The sequence below is a fragment of the Gadus morhua genome, chromosome 3, assembly GCF_902167405.1.
Source record: "Gadus morhua chromosome 3, gadMor3.0, whole genome shotgun sequence".
NCBI lineage: Eukaryota > Metazoa > Chordata > Actinopteri > Gadiformes > Gadidae > Gadus > Gadus morhua.
This window is the reverse complement of record NC_044050.1, coordinates 30,222,776-30,242,476: the sequence shown is the minus strand read 5'-3', so window position 1 is coordinate 30,242,476 and position 19,701 is coordinate 30,222,776. Positions and strand designations below refer to the sequence as shown.

The window sequence follows — 19,701 nt, the reverse complement described above, 5'->3', positions numbered from 1 at the left end:
AGCTGACGGTCAAGAGTAGACACACTGCTAGTCTTATGTTTTAAATATATTCATCATTAATGAAGTGACGTCGGCTCATTCGAGGCACGTCTCTTTTTGTTTTCCTCTGAACTTGTAAGAACATTTATACATTATTTGCCAAAAACAACACACATCATTACGACATTTATGAACAACGTTATCCAACTTCAATCTATGTTGGGGTCACACAGGTGGAGAGCAAACTACACATCAGCCGACCCCCAGAATTATTCAGTAGAATCCTGTTGGATCAGGTAAGTTTCTGCCTAGTGTGCATCCCGCCTCTTATCATCATATCTAACCAAATTAATGCAAGGCGTAAGCAGTCTTGATTTGAATCCTTTATTTAAAAAGCAGAAGTCCACCCATCATGAAAACATTGAAACATTGTGATGTCACGACTTTTCAGAGGTATAAAGCTGAATACTACATATTTCATATAATGCTTTATTATATCAACTCATTCTGAAAGTAGAATATTCTCCTAGGCGAATTTTGGGCAAATTACAAAATCATTCCATCGACCTACTCATTTTTTTTCTACCTTGAAAAAGCATTGGTCATTGAGGAAAGCTAAGACATGAATGATGTACGAAAGAATTCCATACTTGACAGTAGGAAATCAATCAACATCTCTCCGCTTATTTATTTGCAGGATGCGGTTGACTTTGCCCCACAGCATCCCCCTGTGGCAGGTCCGGGAACTGCATTCTCCTTCCGTTGGCTCAGCTCAAACGGATTCACTACGTCCGTCTGTAGAAACATTGTCCATAACATCAACCAACACCACTGACATTCAGACAATAACCTGTTCTGCTTTATTGATCAATTGAAACACCTTGAAAGGGTACAACCTATTCACATTGGGTTATATCATATCTATAAATGGGGGTCATGCATCACATAATACACATGTGTCTAGGTTATATATTGACATATGATTTATGGCTCTTTAGATTTGTCCTTTTATCTTACTTCATTATATAAGCATGTGGAGGGGTCGCTCTTTGAACAGTCTGACCATTATCCCCAGTACATTGAGGGCGGTCTGATCCCTATCAACAGTACACTGAGCTGACTGAAGTCTGGCCCCAGCCTGGCCAGGAGACCCCAGCCTCAGACACACTAAGGCTGGATCCATTCTGCCCACCACGGAGACACCAGCACTGAAACCTACCCAGCACTGAACGCACTGGGATGCACAATGAAAAACATGTGTGTGTGTGTGTGTGTGTGTGTGTGTGTGTGTGTGTGTGTGTGTGTGTGTGTGTGTGTGTGTGTGTGTGTGTGTGTGTGTGTGTGTGTGTGTTTGCACACGTGTGTGTGTGGATTGGCCATGAAAGCAGATAGGCTGTCATCCCATTGGCCGGGAGAAGAACATTCCTTCCTGTCAAGGTTCCCCACCGTGGCCCGGTCTCGTTATGACTCTGCCACAGCTGTCTGACCCTGAGTGTGGGGGTGTGTGAGTCCAACATGTGTGTGCGTACACATGTCCATCCTCTGGGTGTCTGCGTCTCTGCGTGTATGACCGGCTACACAGAACCCAGCAGGTCTCAGGGGCGGGGCCAGAGCCGGGTGACACTACAAACACACCGGCCTCTAGCGCTGGAACGGGAGGAGGGCGACCGCGCTGCTCCGACCAGCGGCCGCTCAGAGCACCGTACAACATCCACTCGCATTCACCCATTGACGCATTCATTCACACCCCGACGGCGGAGTCAGCCCCGCAGTGCGACAGCCAGCTGGTCAGGAGCAGTCAGGGTGAGGCGTCTCGCTCAGGGACACCTCCACACTCAGCTAGGAGGAGCCGGGGATCGAACCAGCAACCTTCTGGTTACCAGCCACCCCGCTCTGCCTCCTGAGCCACATGCCGCCCGTGCCTCTCCGCGTGTCCGACCGTGTGATCACAGGGAACACAGGGGGGGGCGGGGCCAGCGCGGGGTCGATGCTACAGACACACCGACCTCTGACCCAGAGGAGGGGCGTGCCTGCGTTCACACACCTCTCCTGGTCTGAGACAACTGGAGTTGTTCCCAATCCGATACCTCATACCAGTATCGAAAATTCCTCCGATACTGAACGGAGCGTCGGCGAGTACGCAGGTCTCTGCGCCGATCCGATCACATGACGAGCTCCTTTACGACGCAGGCGGAGAACATCACAACACTACAGTGTTATGCTCATCTCCAACCTGCCCTAACCCTGCATTATTCTAATTAAAGATAATAGATTGAAATGATCTTGTTCTGAATCAAACTATTTTGACAGTCAGTGGAGACAGTACATCCCCGTCATGGTGGGCAGACTACTGATAGCAACGCTAGACGGCGCTGTATCGCTATGTTCTCGGTATCGGCCCATCAGGAAGGAGAAGATGGTACGGGAACTTCTCCTGAGAGTTCAGTCCTCACTCTGGGAGCGGCAACGCCGGGCGGGGCCGGAGCGCCCCGCTGCACGGTGAACGCATCGGAGAACCGGGAGCGGCTCAGGATCTCTGCCACCTCGCCGTCAACCGCCACCGCCTCCTCCACCTGGAACACAAACACACATTCAGCCTCAATACCACGGCCTCCTCCACCTGGAACACAAACACACATTCAGCCTCAATGCCACCGCCTCCTCCACCTGGAACACAAACACACATTCAGCCTCAATACCACCGCCTCCTCCACCTGGAACACAAACACACATTCAGCCTCAATGCCTCCTCCACCTGGAACACAGACACACATTCAGCCTCAATGCCAACGCCTCCTCCACCTGGAACACAAACACACCTTCAGCCTCAATGCCTCCTCCACCTGGAACACAAACACACATTCAGCCTCAATGCCACCGCCTCCTCCACCTGAGTATCGGCAGGTACCAGGTATCTACCGATACAGCATCTAGCATTGCTATGACTATGATGATAACAGCACTTGTTCTTATTATAGCACTGGGTTCTCTTACGATGTCCGCAATGTAAAGTCGGTTCACTTACTGTTGACTCTTCTTCTTTCAGAACTAGATCGATTACGTTTATAATCGATAACAGAATGCTACGTTTATAACCTATAACAGAATGCTACGTTTATAATCTAAAGCAGAATGCTACGTTTATAATCTATAACAGAATGCTACGTTTATAACCTATAACAGAATGCTACGGTTATAACCTATAACAGAATGCTACGGTTATAACCTATAACAGAATGCTACGTTTATAACCTATAACAGAATGCTACGTTTATAACCTATAACAGAATGCTACGTTTATAACCTATAACAGAATGCTACGGTTATAATCTATAACAGAATGCTACGTTTATAACCTATAACAGAATTCTACGGTTATAACCTATAACAGAATGCTACGTTTATAACCTATAACAGAATGCTACGGTTATAACCTATAACAGAATGCTACGTTTATAACCTATAACAGAATGCTACGGTTATAACCTATAACAGAATGCTACGTTTATAACCTATAACAGAATGCTACGGTTATAACCTATAACAGAATGCTACGTTTATAACCTATAACAGAATGCTACATTTATAACCTATAACAGAATGCTACATTTATAACCTATAACAGAATGCTACGTTTATAACATATAACAGAATGCTACGTTTATAACCTATAACAGAATGCTACGGTTATAACCTAAAACAGAATGCTACGTTTATAACCTATAACAGAATGCTACGGTTATAACCTATAACAGAATGCTACGTTTATAACCTATAACAGAATGCTACATTTGTATTCTTGTAGTTTATCGTGAGCATTCGTGTTTTTACGGCTCGAACACACGTGGGTCGGAGATGAGTTCCGACGTTCCTCCTCCGAGCGTTAACGAACGCAGCAGAACGCCGTAGTGTTGTGATGTTCTAGAGATCTGCAGGCCGTATCAGAGGACTCTCCACTACTGGTGTCGGTGTCGGAGCCACTCTCATCAGTGCCTCAACGTGTATCCTCTGAAGCCTCTTGTGCCTCTGGTTCGCTCTAGGTGCTGTTCAGGGCTGACCTTGAAGGTGTAGTGCGTGTCGAGGGTGAAGCTCTCCTCCAGGCCGGCGACGTTGCCCTCGTACATGACCAGGGCGGGCGTCCGGGCGCCGGCCGGGACCTTGAAGAGCCGGTACGTGGCCGAGACGAAGCGGAAGTCCCCTGAGGCGAGGAGGGAGAGAAGGTGTTCAGAACGTAGCCCACTGTGACCTGTGTGACCTGACGATCCCCGAGGCGGCGGAAGGGTTACCCAGAATGCTCTGCAGCTCGCTGTTGTCCACGGTGACGGGTTTGGCGGTCACCAGGCGGGGTGCGCTGAAGCCCACCTCCCCGGCCAGCAGGAGGAGGTCCTCCCACCACAGAGCCCCACTGATGCACTCGCCTGGGGGGACAGCAGCTCAGTGACGGGCAGAGGGGGTAGTAGAGTAGTAGCAGAGTAGTAGTGGTAGTAGTGGTAGTAGAGTAGTAGTTGTAGTAGTAGAGTAGAAGTAGTAGTGGTAGTAGTGGTATTAGTGGTATAGTAGTAGTTTTAGTAGTTGTAGAGTAGTAGTACTAGTAATAGTGGTAGTAGTGGCATTAGTGGTATAGTAGTAGTAGAGTAGTTGTAGTAGGGGTAGTGGTAGTAGTAGTATAGTAGTAATAGTGGTATTAGTGGTATAGTAGTAGTAGTAGAATAATAGTAGTAGTGGTAGTAGTAGTATAGTAGCAATAGTGGTATTAGTGGTATAGTAGTAGTAGTAGAATAATAGTAGTGGTACTAGTGGTATAGTAGTATTTGTAGTAGTGGTGGTAGTAGTGTAGTAGTAGTAGTGGTATAGTAGTAGTAGTAGTTACTAGTAATAGCAATAGTAGTATTAATAGTATAGTAGTGTAGTGTAGTAGTAGTAGTAATAGTAGTGTAGTATAGTAGTAGTAATGGTAGTACTAGTATATTGTAGTAGAAGTAGTCGTACAACATATTGAAATGTATTAAAATCGGAGCCCTACCCCAAAGGACCTGGTGGCGTCTGAGTTCCTCCGTCAGACGCCCGCTGCTGTAGACGTCGCTGAAGTAGAACTCGCCCCCATCCTGACAATCAACGTGATAAAACCATTTAAAACCACTCATTACTTTACAATGTTGACTGTGTCATAGGTCCACACAAGGTATTTAAAGAACAGCGATTCACATTTTATCTGGAGACTTTCACTTAATTATTTTAAGGTTGTCAAGGTCACAGGAAGAGGTCAAAGGTCACATGTGGAGGGCAGAAACCACGCCTTACCTTCAGAACGCGGAACGCCTCCTCCAGAACCCGCTTCTTGTCCGGAGACAGATTCACCACGCAGTTGGAACTGGAACATCAAACACAACCAAGCCTCTTTAGTAAAACGACTTCATGGATGCAACTCATGAAAACACAAATGTTCCACAGAAGGAGAGAGAAACGAACGAGGAGAAGGACCTCGCTGGGTGATGGCGGTCTTACATGATGATGTCACAGGACCCGTCCTCGATGCCCGCCTCCTTCAGGGCCTCGATGTATCCCTGGACAAAACTGACGTTGGGCTTCTTGTAGCCAAACTCCTTCATGTGGTAGTCGACGTACGTCCTGGCCACCTCCAGCTAGAGCAACGAGACACAAGAACAGTCAGTGACCTATAGAGGGAAGAACAGTTAGAGAAAAGTAAGACCTGTAGACAGAAGAACAGTCAGGAACCTATAGAGAGAAGACCAGTCAGAGAACAGTAAGACCTGTAGACAGAAGAACAGTCAGGGACCTATAGAGGGAAGAACAGTCAGAGAACAGTAAGAACTATAGACAGAAGAACAGTCAGAGAACACTAGGAACTATAGACAGAAGAACAGTCAGAGAACACTAAGAACTATAGACAGAAGAACAGTCAGAGAACAGTAAGACCTGTAGACAGAAGAACAGTCCTGGTCCTGTCTATGGTCCGCTGCTCTCTGGTCCTGGTCCTGTCTATGTGCTGGTACCTGGTCCTGTCTATGTGCTGGTACTGGTCCCTGGTCCTGTCTATGTGCTGGTCCCGGTCCTGTCTATGTGCTGGTACATGGTCCTGTCTATGTGCTGGTCCTGGTACCTGGTCCTGTCTATGTGCTGGTCCCTGGTCCTGGTCCTGTCTATGTGCTGGTCCCTGGTCCTGTCTATGTGCTGGTACTGGTCCTGTCTATGTGCTGGTCCTGGTCCTGTCTATGTGCTGGTACCTGGTCCTGGTCCTGTCTATGTGCTGGTCCTGGTCCCTGGTCCTGTCTATGTGCTGGTACCTGGTCCTGGTCCTGTCTATGTGCTGGTACCTGGTCCTGGTCCTGTCTATGTGCTGGTCCTGGTCCCTGGTCCTGTCTATGTGCTGGTCCTGGTCCCTGGTCCTGTCTATGTGCTGGTCCCTGGTCATGTCTATGTGCTGGTCCTGGTCCTGTTTATGTGCTGGTACTGGTCCCCGGTCCCGTCTATGTGCTGGTACCTGGTACCTGGTCCTGTCTATGTGCTGGTACTGGTCCCTGGTCCTGTCTATGTGCTGGTACTGGTCCTGTCTATGTGCTGGTACCTGGTCCTGGTCCTGTCTATGTGCTGGTCCCCGGTCCTGTCTATGTGCTGGTACCTGGTCCTGTCTATTTGCTGGTCCCTGGTCCTGTCTATGTGCTGGTCCCTGGTCCTGTCTATGTGCTGGTCCCTGGTCCTGTCTATGTGCTGGTACTGGTCCCTGGTCCTGTCTATGTGCTGGTACTGGTCCCTGGTCCTGTCTATGTGCTGGTACTGGTCCCTGGTCCTGTCTATGTGCTGGTACTGGTCCCTGGTCCTGTCTATGTGCTGGTCCTGGTCCCTGGTCCTGTCTATGTGCTGGTACCTGGTCCTCTGTCATGTCGATCCCCGTGACGTAGCCCTTCTCCCCGACCAGCTGGCTCAGCATGTAGCAGTCCCTCCCGCTGCCGCTGCCCAGGTCCAGCACGCGGCAGCCCTGCAGGCTCTCCGGGACCACCAGACCACAGCCGTAGTACCTGGGGGGCCCACCGGGAGGGTGTCAGGGGGTCCCAGGACCACAGGGGGGGCTCCGCTTGAAGGGGACAGCACTGGAGATAATTCCTCTTTAATGTCCCCCGGCTCCTCCTAGCGGAGGGCCGAGGTGTCCCTGGGCGAGACCCCCCACCCTGACTGCTGCTGACCAGCCGGCCGGCGCCCGGCGGGGCTGACGCCGCCGTCGGGGTGTTAGCGTGTGTAAGGACGGCTGCAGGTGGCTTTGGGGGAAAGCGTCGGCTAAAGGCCCTCAATGTAAACTTAATATGAATATTAATAATGTAATATCTGAACCCATGAAGGTGATGTCATCAGATTCAAGTAGCAGGAGCCACTCCTACCCGACCTCACAGGGGACCAGAGCGCGGCCACCGGGGGACCAGAGCGCGGCCACCGGGGGACCAGAGCGCGGCCACCGGGGGACCAGAGCGCGGCCACCGGGGGACCAGAGCGCGGCCACCGGGGGACCAGAGCGCGGCCACCGGGGGACCAGTGCGCGGCCACCGGGGGACCAGAGCGCGGCCACCGGGGGACCAGAGCGCGGCCACCGGGGGACCAGAGCGCGGCCACCGGGGGACCAGAGCGCGGCCACCGGGGGACCAGAGCGCGGCCACCGGGGGACCAGAGCGCGGCCACCGGGGGACCAGAGCGCGGCCACCGGGGGACCAGAGCGCGGCCACCAGGGGCAGCGATACGACTCTACAGCGCGGTCATGGTGAGAGAAGCCTCCAATAAGAACCAGGGCTGTTGGTCGTATCAATGCTGGAGGGTGTATCGTATATACTCGTATCGGCCGATGCTTAACCGGGGGTACGGTTAGGGGTACGGGGTACGGTTAGGGGTACTCTTTGGGGTACGGTTGGGGGTCAGGGATACGGTTGGGGGTACGGTTTGGGGTACGGTTAGGGGTACTCTTTGGGGTACGGTTAGGGGTACGTTGGGGTACAGTTGGGGGTTAGGGATACGGTTGGGGGTACGGTTGGGGGTTAGAGGTACGGTTAGGGGTTAGGGGTACTCTTTGGGGTACAGTTGGGGGTTAGGGATACGGTTGGGGGTACGGATAGGGGTACGGTTGGGGGTTAGGGGTACGGTTGGGGGTTAGGGGTACGGTTAGGGGTTAGGGGTACTCTTTGGGGTACGGTTGGGGGTTAGGGGTACGTTGTGGTACGGTTAGGGGTTAGGGGTACTCTTTGGGGTACGGTTGGGGGTACGGTTAGGGATACGGTTGGGGGTACGGTTAGGGGTATTCTTTGGGGTACGGTTGGGGGTTAGGATACGGTTGGGGGTTAGGGGTACGTTGTGGTACGGTTAGGGGTTCGGGGTACTCTTTGGGGTACGTTGTGGTACGGTTGGGGGGTGCGGCTGGAGGACTCACTTGTCACTGACGTCAGGGTGCACCATCTTCAGCGCCTGGCGGATGGGCAGAGGGACGGGCGAGGAAGGCGTCATGCAGGCATTGGTCTTCAGATCCACCGTCTTCTTCAGGACCTTACCGTAGTACTCCTGGTGAATGGGCACAAAGGGGAGTTCAAATGAGCACAAACGTGGTAGTAGTAGTAGTAGTAGTAATGGTAATAGTAGCAGTAGTGGTATAGCAGTAGTAGTAGTAGTGGTAGTAGTATAGTGAACATTTCCAATAACTGTATATAATAGGATATAAAAATAAACTATATGATAGAACATAATATTAGACTTGAGAGAGCGAGCACATACTTTGACGTTCACATGAGTGGCGGTGTCCTCAAAGCCTTGGGTACTGGTAACAAAGAGTCATAATAATAATATGGTTATGATCTGAGGATATCAATAGATTTGTAGATAGAACTGAAAGGTCGCGCATGCGCACACACTTATAGTCAATTTCGACAGTTATCTTCTTTATTCAAGATCTCCTTCATTTAATAATTGAATGACACATTGTCGTAGTGTAAGTGTTCTTATTACTAAGCCCATGTTAGGTGAGAGAGAGAGAGAGAGAGAGAGAGAGAGAGAGAGAGAGAGAGAGAGAGAGAGAGAGAGAGAGAGAGAGAGAGAGAGAGAGAGAGAGAGAGAGAGAGAGAGAGAGATGCATGACTGCACGTCGGACGAGTTCAGCCCGGGTCAGGTAACACTCGGAGTTAATAATCTGATATGAATACTACCATCAATAATAATTGGCGACTGCGCTCACTGTGTGTACGCTGTGCAGTGAGAGGTTTATGTTTACTCTTACCTCCTGGTGTCAGCCATCTTTACACTGGTCTGTGATGTGAGTCCTTGTCATGGACGTATTAAAGTTGTCCGTGATGGGTGAAGCTTGACTTTAGAGAACGGGGACGAATCACTGGATCACGGGATCGCAGGGTTCAGCAGTAGGTCCATGGGTGTACTTCGGACCGCTCAGTTCAACTCCCATGATGCCTTGCGTCCACGGACACGCCCCCTTTGGTCCTCCACTCCACAGACACGCCCCCTTTGGTGCTCCACTCCACAGACACGCCCCCTTTCGCCTCCGGTCTGTCTGCACCATGAGGGCGTTATTAGACTTGATGGTCGGATCCTGTCATATGATGGTCGGATCCTGTCAGACTTTAATGCCCTGGGAAACGGAAAAGCCTTTATTTTATAAAGTCGGTGGCTTTACAACTGATTAAATATTGCTCAATGTGTTTAATTGCTGTGTAGTGGTACTACTGGTAGTAGAGTAGTAGTAGTGGTAGTAGTATTAGTGGTGTTACTAGTGGTAGAAGCAGTGGTAGCATAGTAGTAGTGGGGGTAGTAGTATAGTAATAGTGGTGCTAGTAGTAATAGTAGTCGTATAGTAGTACTATGGTAGTGGTAGTAGTTGAAGTATAGTAGTAGTAGTATAGTAGTAGTGGTAGTAGTATAGTAATAGTAGTAGTAGTGGTGGTAGTAGTAGTATAGTAGTGTATAGTAGTAATATCAAGTCTTTGGTGTTGGCTCATTATCCCATTCCTAATCACTCACCTATGAACACTAGTCTTATAACAGGGATCCTAGAAGAACATTGTTTTATTCCCAGGTATGACAAGTGGTTAGTGGATAATGTTTAAAACATTTCAGATGATATACTGCTGTGGTTAATGAGCATTATAAATGTGGCAGCTGTGTGATACTGGTCAAGAAGCATACCACATTGGATCGTATAAGCCTTTTCTTTCTCTGCGCTTCATCAGTCTATCATCAGGCGTTTGTAAATTGTATGTATTAAAGGGTGCATACTTTTCTTTATTATCAATATGTAGAAGTCAGTGTACATATGCGTAAGTGATGTGATTATCTTTGATTGTTTGATGGAAATGTGTGATTTAGAAAACGTAATATATTGTGGGCCTGTCCCTGACATCTCTAGAATTGGAGTTGTAAGAAATTCTTTGTTGGAAAATGTATCATTTTGAACAGATGTGCTGGAAACCAACCGTAACATCTGGTTGTTTGAAACAATATAGAGTAAAAAGGTACAGATTTTAAACAGCACCTTAAAGGTCTTCATCTCTTATGAAAGTATACATGTCTCAGACAGTAACAACTCACAATCCTGCAAGTTATGTTTTTCTACATGCTTATGACCGATAATAAAACCAGTATTCGCTGTGTTCACAGTATTTGAAGAGATGTTTATTAGACGCACATCCACTGTGGAGGTTTAATAATCGTGTTATGGACAACCCCACATTCAAAGCATGTGTGCACAAACCACTTCCGCCAGTGACACAACCACTAGTCTTTGGCCGAGGGTCAGAAACATTCTACCATTGACAGAAGCATCACTCAGGTATAATTCAAACACTAACATTCAGGAGATTACAATGTGCTCCTAAACAACAATTGGAGATTACAATAAAATACAAATCTTTACATGTAATATAAACATCACGTATGTGCTGACTATTCGTCCTATAAACGAATAGTCATATGTCCCAGAATATTATTACACACGAGTGGCATTGATTACGTGATTCTTACGACGAGGGACCTTGCGGATATGAAAATATTCTATTTGTACCACAATTTCAGGAGAAATTAATATATTTATTTATTTTCCACCCTTAAAAAGTTATTTTGAAAAGCACTTCAGAATGTGTTTAGGCCATACTGTGTATTATTCAACAGCCACATCAAGTATTAAGTTGTACATTACATAGTATCCCATGTACTCTGTCATAAGGTGTAGATTAACATTTTCAAGTGACTGGCCCTAAACGTTTGATCGACAGAGAGATAGCTGTGCTTTGTAGACCAAAGCAACATATTAAAATAAAGCATTTAAGTGTTTTATACAACATTATAAAATAACCTGTCAAATGGCATGTCAAAAAGAGCAGCTTCAATTACATCTAGAGCTGCTACATTTCAGATAGATCATCTTCAAGCCATATGGGTTTTATTGAATACTAATTCTAAAAAGCTTTTCATTCATTATTCACTTCAGTCTTAGGAAATACACAAGGATCCGTTGACTGATTAAAGCCAGCGATGGTCTGTGACATTGTTCCTGTGACATTCATCGTGGACAGATCAATTAACCCCCTATGCAAGCGTATTAAAGTAAGCTCACATTTACTGCATATTCATATCAAAGACAATATGCCTTGCAAATTAAGACTCAAATCATAGCTTGGTAGAATAGCATATTTGACCGTTTGAAAATGTTAAGTCCTTTTTCAAAAACAAATACATGCCGTGTAAAAAAAAGACAAAAACACAAAGACAAGGTAAAATAGGCTAATGCTAACTGGGTCTCCTTCAAACGGACCAGGGCTGGTTCATCATCAGACCCCTGAACAGAGCACTCTGAACCCCAGCCGCTCGGGGGTCCGCTACACCATCAAATTGCATAAACACACACTGTGTGTTGATTACACTTTGCACTTGTTGCACAATCTTCTGGCTCGGTGGTTTGACCGCATCTCACCTGGCCCCTCCCCCCCGCCCCGCCAGCCAGGAGGCGGGCTCTGTTGTCTCAGAGCGAATAGCGTGAGAGCGTGTGGGCGTGTTCTCATACTGATGCCGAGGGAGGAGCTCCTTGGGGGCCAGGGTTATCGCCCCCTGCTGGCGGCTCCTGGGCACTGCACCCGACGAGAGCAGAACGTTTAAGGCCACAGTGGACCCCTTGAGGCCACAGTGGACCCCTTAAGGCCACAGTGAACCCCTTAAGGCCACAGTGGACCCCTTAAGGCCACAGTAGACCCCTTAAGGCCACAGTGGACCCCTTAAGGCCACAGTAGACCCCTTAAGGCCACAGTGGATTCCTTAAGGCCACAGTAGACCCCTTAAGGCCACAGTAGACCCCTTAAGGCCACAGTGGACCCCTTAAGGCCACAGTGGACCCCTTAAGGCCACAGTGGACCCCTTAAGGGTTAAAGGGATCTCCGGATTAGTTCAGGTCCAGGGTGACCTCCGACGTACGTCCGGACTCCGGACCGATGGGTGTACGATCGAGACTCACGTCGACGAGGACAAAACAAAGAAACACACACACACATGGCGATGGACCACTGGACCACGTCCCTCCTCTCTCTGGCACGTCCGCCGCTCTGCCCTGAGACGGTTCAGCTTCTACCGCCTCCAGCTCTAGGGCTGGGGGCCGCGGGGCAGCGCCTCCTGCTGGTGGATGGAGGGCGGTGGGGCACCGCTACCGCTGCGGTGGGCGGGCTCAGGGTGGTCCTCCTCCTCCTCCTCCTCCTCCTCTTCCCCCTCCTCCTCCTCCCCCTCCCCCTCCTCCCCCTCCCTGAGGTGGGCTCGAGGACCGCAGCTCTCGCAGAACTCTCCTTCTCCCCCTCCTCCCCCGGCCTCCTCCTTGTCCTCAGTGCAGCCCAGCAGGCTCTCCAGCTCCTTCATCAACCCCCCCTCCCCCTCCTCCCCCTCCTCCTCCTCCCCCCCCTCCCCCTCCGCCCACGGCCCCCTCCCCCCCCGGGCGCCGCACACGCACACCTCGATCCCCGAGTCGCCCGTGAAGCGGCGCCGCCGGCCCGCCGCGGGGAGGGGCCGCTTCTCCCCCGCCCCCCCCGGCCCCCCCAGCCCCCCCGGCTCCTTCCCGGAGTCGCCGGCGCCTCCTCGCTGCCTCTTCTCCTCCTCCCCCCCCCCCTCCCCCCCCTCGCCCCCCTCGCCCCCGTCCGCCCGCGTGATGGCCCCCGGAGACTTGTCGTCCGCCTTGGGGAGGAACCCGCCCCCCCCGCCCGGCCCCGCCTCCTCCAGGCCTGGGCGGGGCCGCGGGCCGTCCGGGGGCGGGGCCGCCGGGGGGGGCGGGGCCTCCTGCGGCTCCCCCCCCAGGGGCCCCGGGGCCAGCGGGGGGGAGACGGTGTGTAAGGCGCTGTAGGGCGGCGGGGGGGTCGGGGGCCGGTTCACCACCTCCTCGTAGTCGGGCAGGAGGGAGTTAGGGAGGAACCCTGGAGGAGAGGGGGGAGAGGACAGGGTGAGGGGGAGGAGGGGGAGAGGACAGGGTGAGGGGGAGGAGGGGGAGAGGACGGGGTGAGGGGGGGGAGGGGGAGAGGACAGGGTGAGGGGGGGGGAGGGGGAGAGGACAGGGTGAGGGGGGGGAGGACGGGGTGAGGGGGGGGAGGACGGGGTGAGGGGGAGGAGGACAGGGTGAGGGGGGGGAGGACAGGGTGAGGGGGAGGAGGGGGAGAGGACAGGGTGAGGGGGGGGAGGACAGGGTGAGGGGGAGGAGGGGGAGAGGACAGGGTGAGGGGGGGGAGGACAGGGTGAGGGGGAGGAGGGGGAGAGGGGGAGAGGACAGGGTGAGGGGGAGGAGGGGGAGAGGGGGAGAGGACAGGGTGAGGGGGGGGAGGGGGAGAGGACAGGGTGAGGGGGGGGAGGACGGGGTGAGGGGGGGGAGGACGGGGTGAGGGGGGGTGAGGGGGAGGAGGACAGGGTGAGGGGGGGGAGGACAGGGTGAGGGGGGAGAGGGGGAGGAGGACAGGGTGTAGTGGTGGGGTAGAGGTGGTGTAGTGGTGGGGTAGAGGTGGTGTAGTGGTGGGGTAGAGGTGGTGTAGTGGTGGGGTAGAGGCGGTGTAGTGGTGGGGTAGTGGTGGGGTAGAGGTGGTGTAGTGGTGGGGTAGAGGCGGTGTAGTGGTGGGGTAGAGGCGGTGTAGTGGTGGGGTAGAGGCGGTGTAGTGGTGGGGTAGAGGCGGTGTAGTGGTGGGGTAGAGGCGGTGTAGAGGCGGTGTAGTGGCGGTGTAGAGGCGGTGTAGTGGCGGGGTAGAGGTGGTGTAGTGGTGGGGTAGAGGCGGTGTAGTGGTGGGGTAGAGGCGGTGTAGAGGCGGTGTAGTGGCGGTGTAGAGGCGGTGTAGTGGCGGGGTAGAGGTGGTGTAGTGGTGGGGTAGAGGCGGTGTAGTGGTGGGGTAGAGGCGGTGTAGAGGCGGTGTAGAGGCGGTGTAGTGGTGGGGTAGAGGCGGTGTAGAGGCGGTGTAGTGGTGGTGTAGTGGTGGGGTAGAGGCGGTGCAGTGGTGGGGTAGAGGCGGTGTAGTGGTGGGGTAGAGGCGGTGTAGTGGTGGTGTAGTGGTGGGGTAGAGGCGGTGTAGTGGTGGGGTAGAGGCGGTGTAGTGGCGGTGTAGAGGCGGTGTAGTGGTGGGGTAGAGGCGGTGTAGTGGCGGTGTAGAGGCGGTGTAGTGGCGGTGTAGAGGCGGTGTAGAGGCGGTGTAGAGGCGGTGTAGTGGTGGTGTAGTGGTGGGGTAGAGGCGGTGTAGTGGTGGGGTAGAGGCGGTGTAGTGGTGGGGTAGAGGCGGTGTAGTGGTGGTGTAGTGGTGGGGTAGAGGCGGTGTAGTGGTGGGGTAGAGGCGGTGTAGTGGCGGTGTAGAGGCGGTGTAGTGGTGGGGTAGAGGCGGTGTAGTGGCGGTGTAGAGGCGGTGTAGTGGCGGTGTAGAGGCGGTGTAGAGGCGGTGTAGAGGCGGTGTAGTGGTGGTGTAGAGGCGGTGTAGTGGTGGTGTAGAGGTGGTGTAGTGGCGGTGTAGAGGCGGTGTAGTGGTGGGGTAGAGGCGGTGTAGAGGCGGTGTAGAGGCGGTGTAGTGGTGGGGTAGAGGCGGTGTAGTGGCGGTGTAGAGGCGGTGTAGTGGTGGGGTAGAGGCGGTGTAGTGGCGGTGTAGAGGCGGTGTAGTGGTGGGGTAGAGGCGGTGTAGAGGCGGTGTAGTGGTGGGTAGAGGCGGTGTAGAGGCGGTGTAGTGGCGGTGTAGTGGCGGTCTTACTGAAGTAGAAGGGCACAGCGGTGTAGTTGTGCGCCTCTCGGTAGGCGATGAGGTTGATCTCGTGCTGCCTCTGCTGCTGCTGCAGCCGGTGCTTGGTGCGGCGGTGGTGGCAGACGCAGCAGCAGCAGAGGAGGAGGATGATGGCCCAGACCAGCCAGAACCCTGGACGGAGAGCAGCTTTACAATGCTGCCTCACATTCATGCACACATTCCCCCCCCGACGGCGGAGTCAGCCCCGCAGGGCGACAGCCAGCTGGTCAGCAGCAGTCAGGGGGGGGCGTCTCGCTCAGGGACACCTCGACACTCAGCTAGGAGGAGACGGGGATCGAACCAGGAACCTTCCGGTTACCAGCCGACCCGCTCTACCTCCCGAGCCAGAAGCCGCCCCTACTTAACGCATTTGAGACGTTAGATAAAGGGGCAGTAAGGGGTCAACCTTTTCTTGAGACATTGGGGTATGAACCCGGTATCTTCTGTCTCCTGCACTATTAACAACATAGAGTCTCATAACTCTTGTTAAATGATAGGCTTGTAGACCCTGGACTCAACCTCTTGCAACTTACAACTGTCAAGATATTATGGACAGCTATGATAAGTAATTGATAAGCGATACTTATTAAGCATTGTTTTGTCGTAAAAAAAGTTGTTGATTAATTTCAAGAGGTGTGTGTTTGACCCCAGGTATCAGATTAGAAGCACTCGTTATGGTCGCCGTACAGGTAGGACCACACAGAGGGAGGTTTGTAGGCGGGCCATACACTGAAGGGCACTGAGGTCGGTGAACACAAACACGTGTCGGCGGGTCTCAGATCATCTGACTGTGAACCTTAAGGCCCTGACCACACACCATATCAGCGGCCGTAGGACAGTCTGGCCAGCTCGGTGAGCTGAGTACGTTCGGTGTGGGCTGGTCCATCGGCCGTCAGTGATCTTGTCAAGCCGTCGGGTTATTTTCAGCCGATAGACAGTAGATAGTTGAATCAGCCATGGCCCATGACCAAACAGTCCGACTGCCTTTTCTCGCCAGACTGTCTGACGACCGATAATCTGGTTGTGTCAGGGCCATTAGATGCAGACGGTTTACTGCAGTCAGAAAAACGAAAGCAAACGAAAGCAAACTTAAGTCTGCTTTCAACTAAAGTTTGGAAAGCAATTTGCAGAAAATCAACAACAAAGTCTTTGCCAACTAAATGCTAAATCTGTAGTGTAAAGCAATTCTATTTCAGAACAACTGTCACTGCAATGAGAAACGGTTTACAGAAATGAGTTCCGTCAAGGTCCTCTCTCCTCCAGAACCCCTAGGGACCGCCGCGCTGAACAAGTCCCTGGGTTTTCATTTCTCCAAACGCATCGCACACACAAAAACGAGGAGAGATCCAGAGAATGTCAATTCAAGGACTCGGGGGGACGGGGGGACGGGGGGGGGGGACTGCCTCTTGATGAGATAAAATGTAAACATGTGATCTGTGGGGAGAGGGCTGAACAGCCTCCACTCCACCGGAGCCCTCTCTGAACCACGGGCAGCCCGCAGTGAGGACTGGCCTCAAGGGGAGGGCTGAGGCTGGAGGCTGGAGGCTCAGGGCTGACAGACCAACTGACCCGGACTGGTAGGAGAACCACAACTCTGTCACTCTAAAGGGTTCCCTCTCAACAGGAGCCAGAGGAGCGCATTATTAAAGAGCAGCTGGCACGGGGACCGTGTGTTGACAGTCAATAAGGCGTTCTCGACAGATCCCTTCATAGATCACCGACATGAGCACCAAGCCCTTCTGCTGAACACGCGCAGGCCTGACGCAACTCAAGGGTCAGACACAGCTACGTTCAGCAGGAGCTTTTATCCAAAGCGACTCCCAATAAGTACATTAGTTACGAGAAAGAGAAACAACAATAGATCTCTGTGGAACCAAGCACTGATAATCACTAGGTTAACCCATTCCCCAAGTACAGCAGAGATAGCTATGATAAGATGCTCCACAATAACCCACAGGGCAGAGGACTGAGGAACACGAAGCAGGCTAAAGGTTGATGATATAACCACCCAGCCTTCGGACCCTCAGCGCTACGGACATCTGGGGGGATCTGGGCGGCAGCAGCTCAGGAGGTAGATCGGGAGTGTGGAGGTGTCCCTGAGCGAGACGCCTCACCCTGACTGCTGCTGACCAGCTGGATGTCGCCCTGCGGGGCTGACTCCGCCGTCGGGGGGGGGATGTCTGCATTAACCGTTGTAAGTCTAAATGTAACATCTGGTCTGTTGAGACAGGAGGAGGAGCAGAAGGAGGAGGAGGAGGAGGAGCAGGAGGAGGAGGAGGAAGAGGAGGAAGAGGAGGAGGAGCAGGAGGAGGAGCAGGAGGAGCAGGAGGAGCAGGAGGAGGAGGAGGAGGAGGAGGAGCAGGAGGAGGAGCAGGAGGAGCAGGAGGAGGAGGTGGAGGAGGAGGGGGAGGAGGAGGAGGGGGAGGAGGAGGAGGACTTACACCAGAGCTCGTAGTAGTAGCTGCAGCACGTGTCCTCTGCGCAGCAGTGTCCCGCCGTACACACGTAGCTCTGGTTGTTGAGCCCCTCGCACTGCAGGACGCTCTGAGGAGAGAACACACCAGACCAACCGTTACCACGATATATGAATTACCATAGCCAGTAGGAGGTTGTGTGCCATGGCTGTGGGGTCCTTTGGTCTGGAACGAACTGAGGGGCTCCTCGTCCTCCTCATCACCTGCTCACACTCTGCCCTCCCTCTCTCCCCCACTTGAGATCTGCCCTCACCTCTTGTTTTTTGTCTCCGTCCCTCTCCCCTCTCTATAGCCCTCTCCTCTCCCCTCTCTATAGCCCTCTCCTCTCCCCTCTCTGTAGCCCTCTCCTCTACCCTCTCTATAGCCCTCCCCCCTCTCCTCCCCCCTCCCTATAGCCCTCTCCTCTCCCCTCTCTATAGCCCTCTCCTCTCCCCTCTCTATAGCCCTCCCCCCTCCCTATAGCCCTCTCCTCTCCCCTCTCTATAGCCCTCTCCTCTCCCCTCTCTGTAGCCCTCTCCTCTACCCTCCCTATAGCCCTCTCCTCTCCCCTCTCTATAGCCCTCTCCTCTACCCTCTCTATAGCCCTCTCCTCTACCCTCTCTATAGCCCTCTCCTCTCCCCTCTCTATAGCCCTCTCCTCTCCCCTCTCTATAGCCCTCTCCTCTCCCCTCTCTGTAGCCCTCTCCTCTCCCCTCCCTATAGCCCTCTCCTCTACCCTCTCTGTAGCCCTCTCCCCTCCCCTCTCTGTAGCCCTCTCCTCTCCCCTCTCTGTAGCCCTCTCCTCTACCCTCTCTGTAGCCCTCTCCCCTCCCCTCTCTATAGCCCTCTCCTCTCCCCTCCCTATAGCCCTCTCCTCTCCCCTCTCTATAGCCCTCTCCTCTCCCCTCTCTGTAGCCCTCTCCTCTCCCCTCTCTGTAGCCCTCTCCTCTACCCTCTCTGTAGCCCTCTCCTCTACCCTCTCTGTAGCCCTCTCCTCTCCCCTCTCTGTAGCCCTCTCCTCTCCTCTCCTCTGCTCTGTGGCATCACCTCTTGAAGCATGTTATGAGAGACTATGCAAGACTATGAGAAGTTATTCTGATGATCCAGTCCTAAATGGGGTCCTCTCCCATCTCATGGTGCAGATGAGGGAGCATTAAGACCTTCTCAGTGACCTATAGATGGCCTTCACAGCTGGGTGTCACAAAGAGGATTTCTAATTTGTTCAACTACGATGGACTTTCTGAGGCTCGCAGGAACAACAGACTCTGGTTCTCTAGGTAATCTGACCAGGCAGAGTAAATGGCCTTTCTCTGTATTATATATCAGGTGTCGAGCAGACACTGACGGTGCATAGACCACATTCCTCCGTCCCCCACCCTGAAGGGCGACAGGAAAACGATCCTTCTCTCCTGCACCACAGGGCAGCTCATCAGGAATCAGGCCAAGAGACTGGCATATTAAACTGATAATCATCTCCAATAATGAAACACTGCTGAAATAAACAGACATGGAGAAGAGAAACCATATGATGCTCGGGTTATGAATACCATTACCTTTGTGTCTTGGTCAAAGATATGAACTTTTATGCTTAGGAACATGCCTCTTTCTTTCATTTTAAACTCGAACAAGTGCAACCTTTTTTTTTTTAATACAACAATATTAATAACAATCTTATAGAAAAAGAATAAAGAATGGGAAGATGTTTCAGAAGAAAATGAAAAAGCCTCTTATGACTTCCATCATTGAATACCACATGGATCATTTTACTACAGTTAAAAGCTAAGTAAAAACTACTTCTAACAAAGGTGCCAGTGTTTAATCCATACTAGTGTTGTACTTGAAGGTCAGGGTGCTCTCCAGCCCGCCTGCTGCATAAAGCAGCTGTTGGAGGAGATGGCCTGAGAACCTTGAGGACCTTGAGGACGACGGTCAGGTAGAAGTCGGCTGGAAACACCATTATCCACACATTCTCAACCATGACTGTGCATTTGTTGCATGATCAG

The 19,701-nt window shown here is 52.3% G+C and overlaps 2 protein-coding genes across 3 annotated transcripts; both read right to left on the bottom strand.

The window, feature by feature from the left end:
• Nucleotides 1-349: 349 nt before the first annotated feature.
• as3mt (arsenite methyltransferase) lies at nucleotides 350-9,444 on the bottom strand. 2 transcript variants are annotated; one of them, XM_030350546.1, is made up of 11 exons: nucleotides 9,245-9,444; nucleotides 8,746-8,788; nucleotides 8,408-8,535; nucleotides 6,866-7,016; nucleotides 5,485-5,621; nucleotides 5,281-5,350; nucleotides 5,003-5,084; nucleotides 4,266-4,397; nucleotides 4,038-4,177; nucleotides 2,433-2,552; nucleotides 350-774 (listed from the first exon to the last, which is right to left on the bottom strand). In XM_030350546.1, exons 1-11 carry the CDS (start codon nucleotides 9,259-9,261, stop codon nucleotides 667-669), a joined length of 1,128 nt encoding a protein of 375 aa, XP_030206406.1. In that variant the 5' UTR covers nucleotides 9,262-9,444; the 3' UTR covers nucleotides 350-666. The 2 variants fall into 2 exon arrangements, with proteins under 2 accessions (XP_030206406.1, XP_030206407.1); XM_030350547.1 differs by lacking the exons at nucleotides 350-774; nucleotides 2,433-2,552 and adding an exon at nucleotides 2,651-2,869.
• Nucleotides 9,445-10,628: 1,184 nt separating this feature from the next.
• Nucleotides 10,629-17,789, bottom strand: wbp1lb (WW domain binding protein 1-like b; the record flags this gene model as incomplete). The annotated part of the gene is given in 3 exon segments (XM_030350545.1): nucleotides 10,629-13,421; nucleotides 15,216-15,377; nucleotides 17,687-17,789. Coding segments are annotated over 3 exon segments (1,080 nt in total), but the record flags the coding sequence as incomplete, so codon positions are not given.
• Nucleotides 17,790-19,701: the final 1,912 nt, after the last annotated feature.

Excerpts from the sequence above, each read along its gene's own strand:
- as3mt (XM_030350546.1), bottom strand. Across the intron at positions 5,622-6,865 it reads TCGACATGACAGAGGACCAG|CTGGAGGTGGCCAGGACGTA; the intron begins GTACCAGCACAT and ends TCGTTGCTCTAG. Across the intron at positions 5,085-5,280 it reads AGGCGTTCCGCGTTCTGAAG|GATGGGGGCGAGTTCTACTT; the intron begins GTAAGGCGTGGT and ends GTTGATTGTCAG.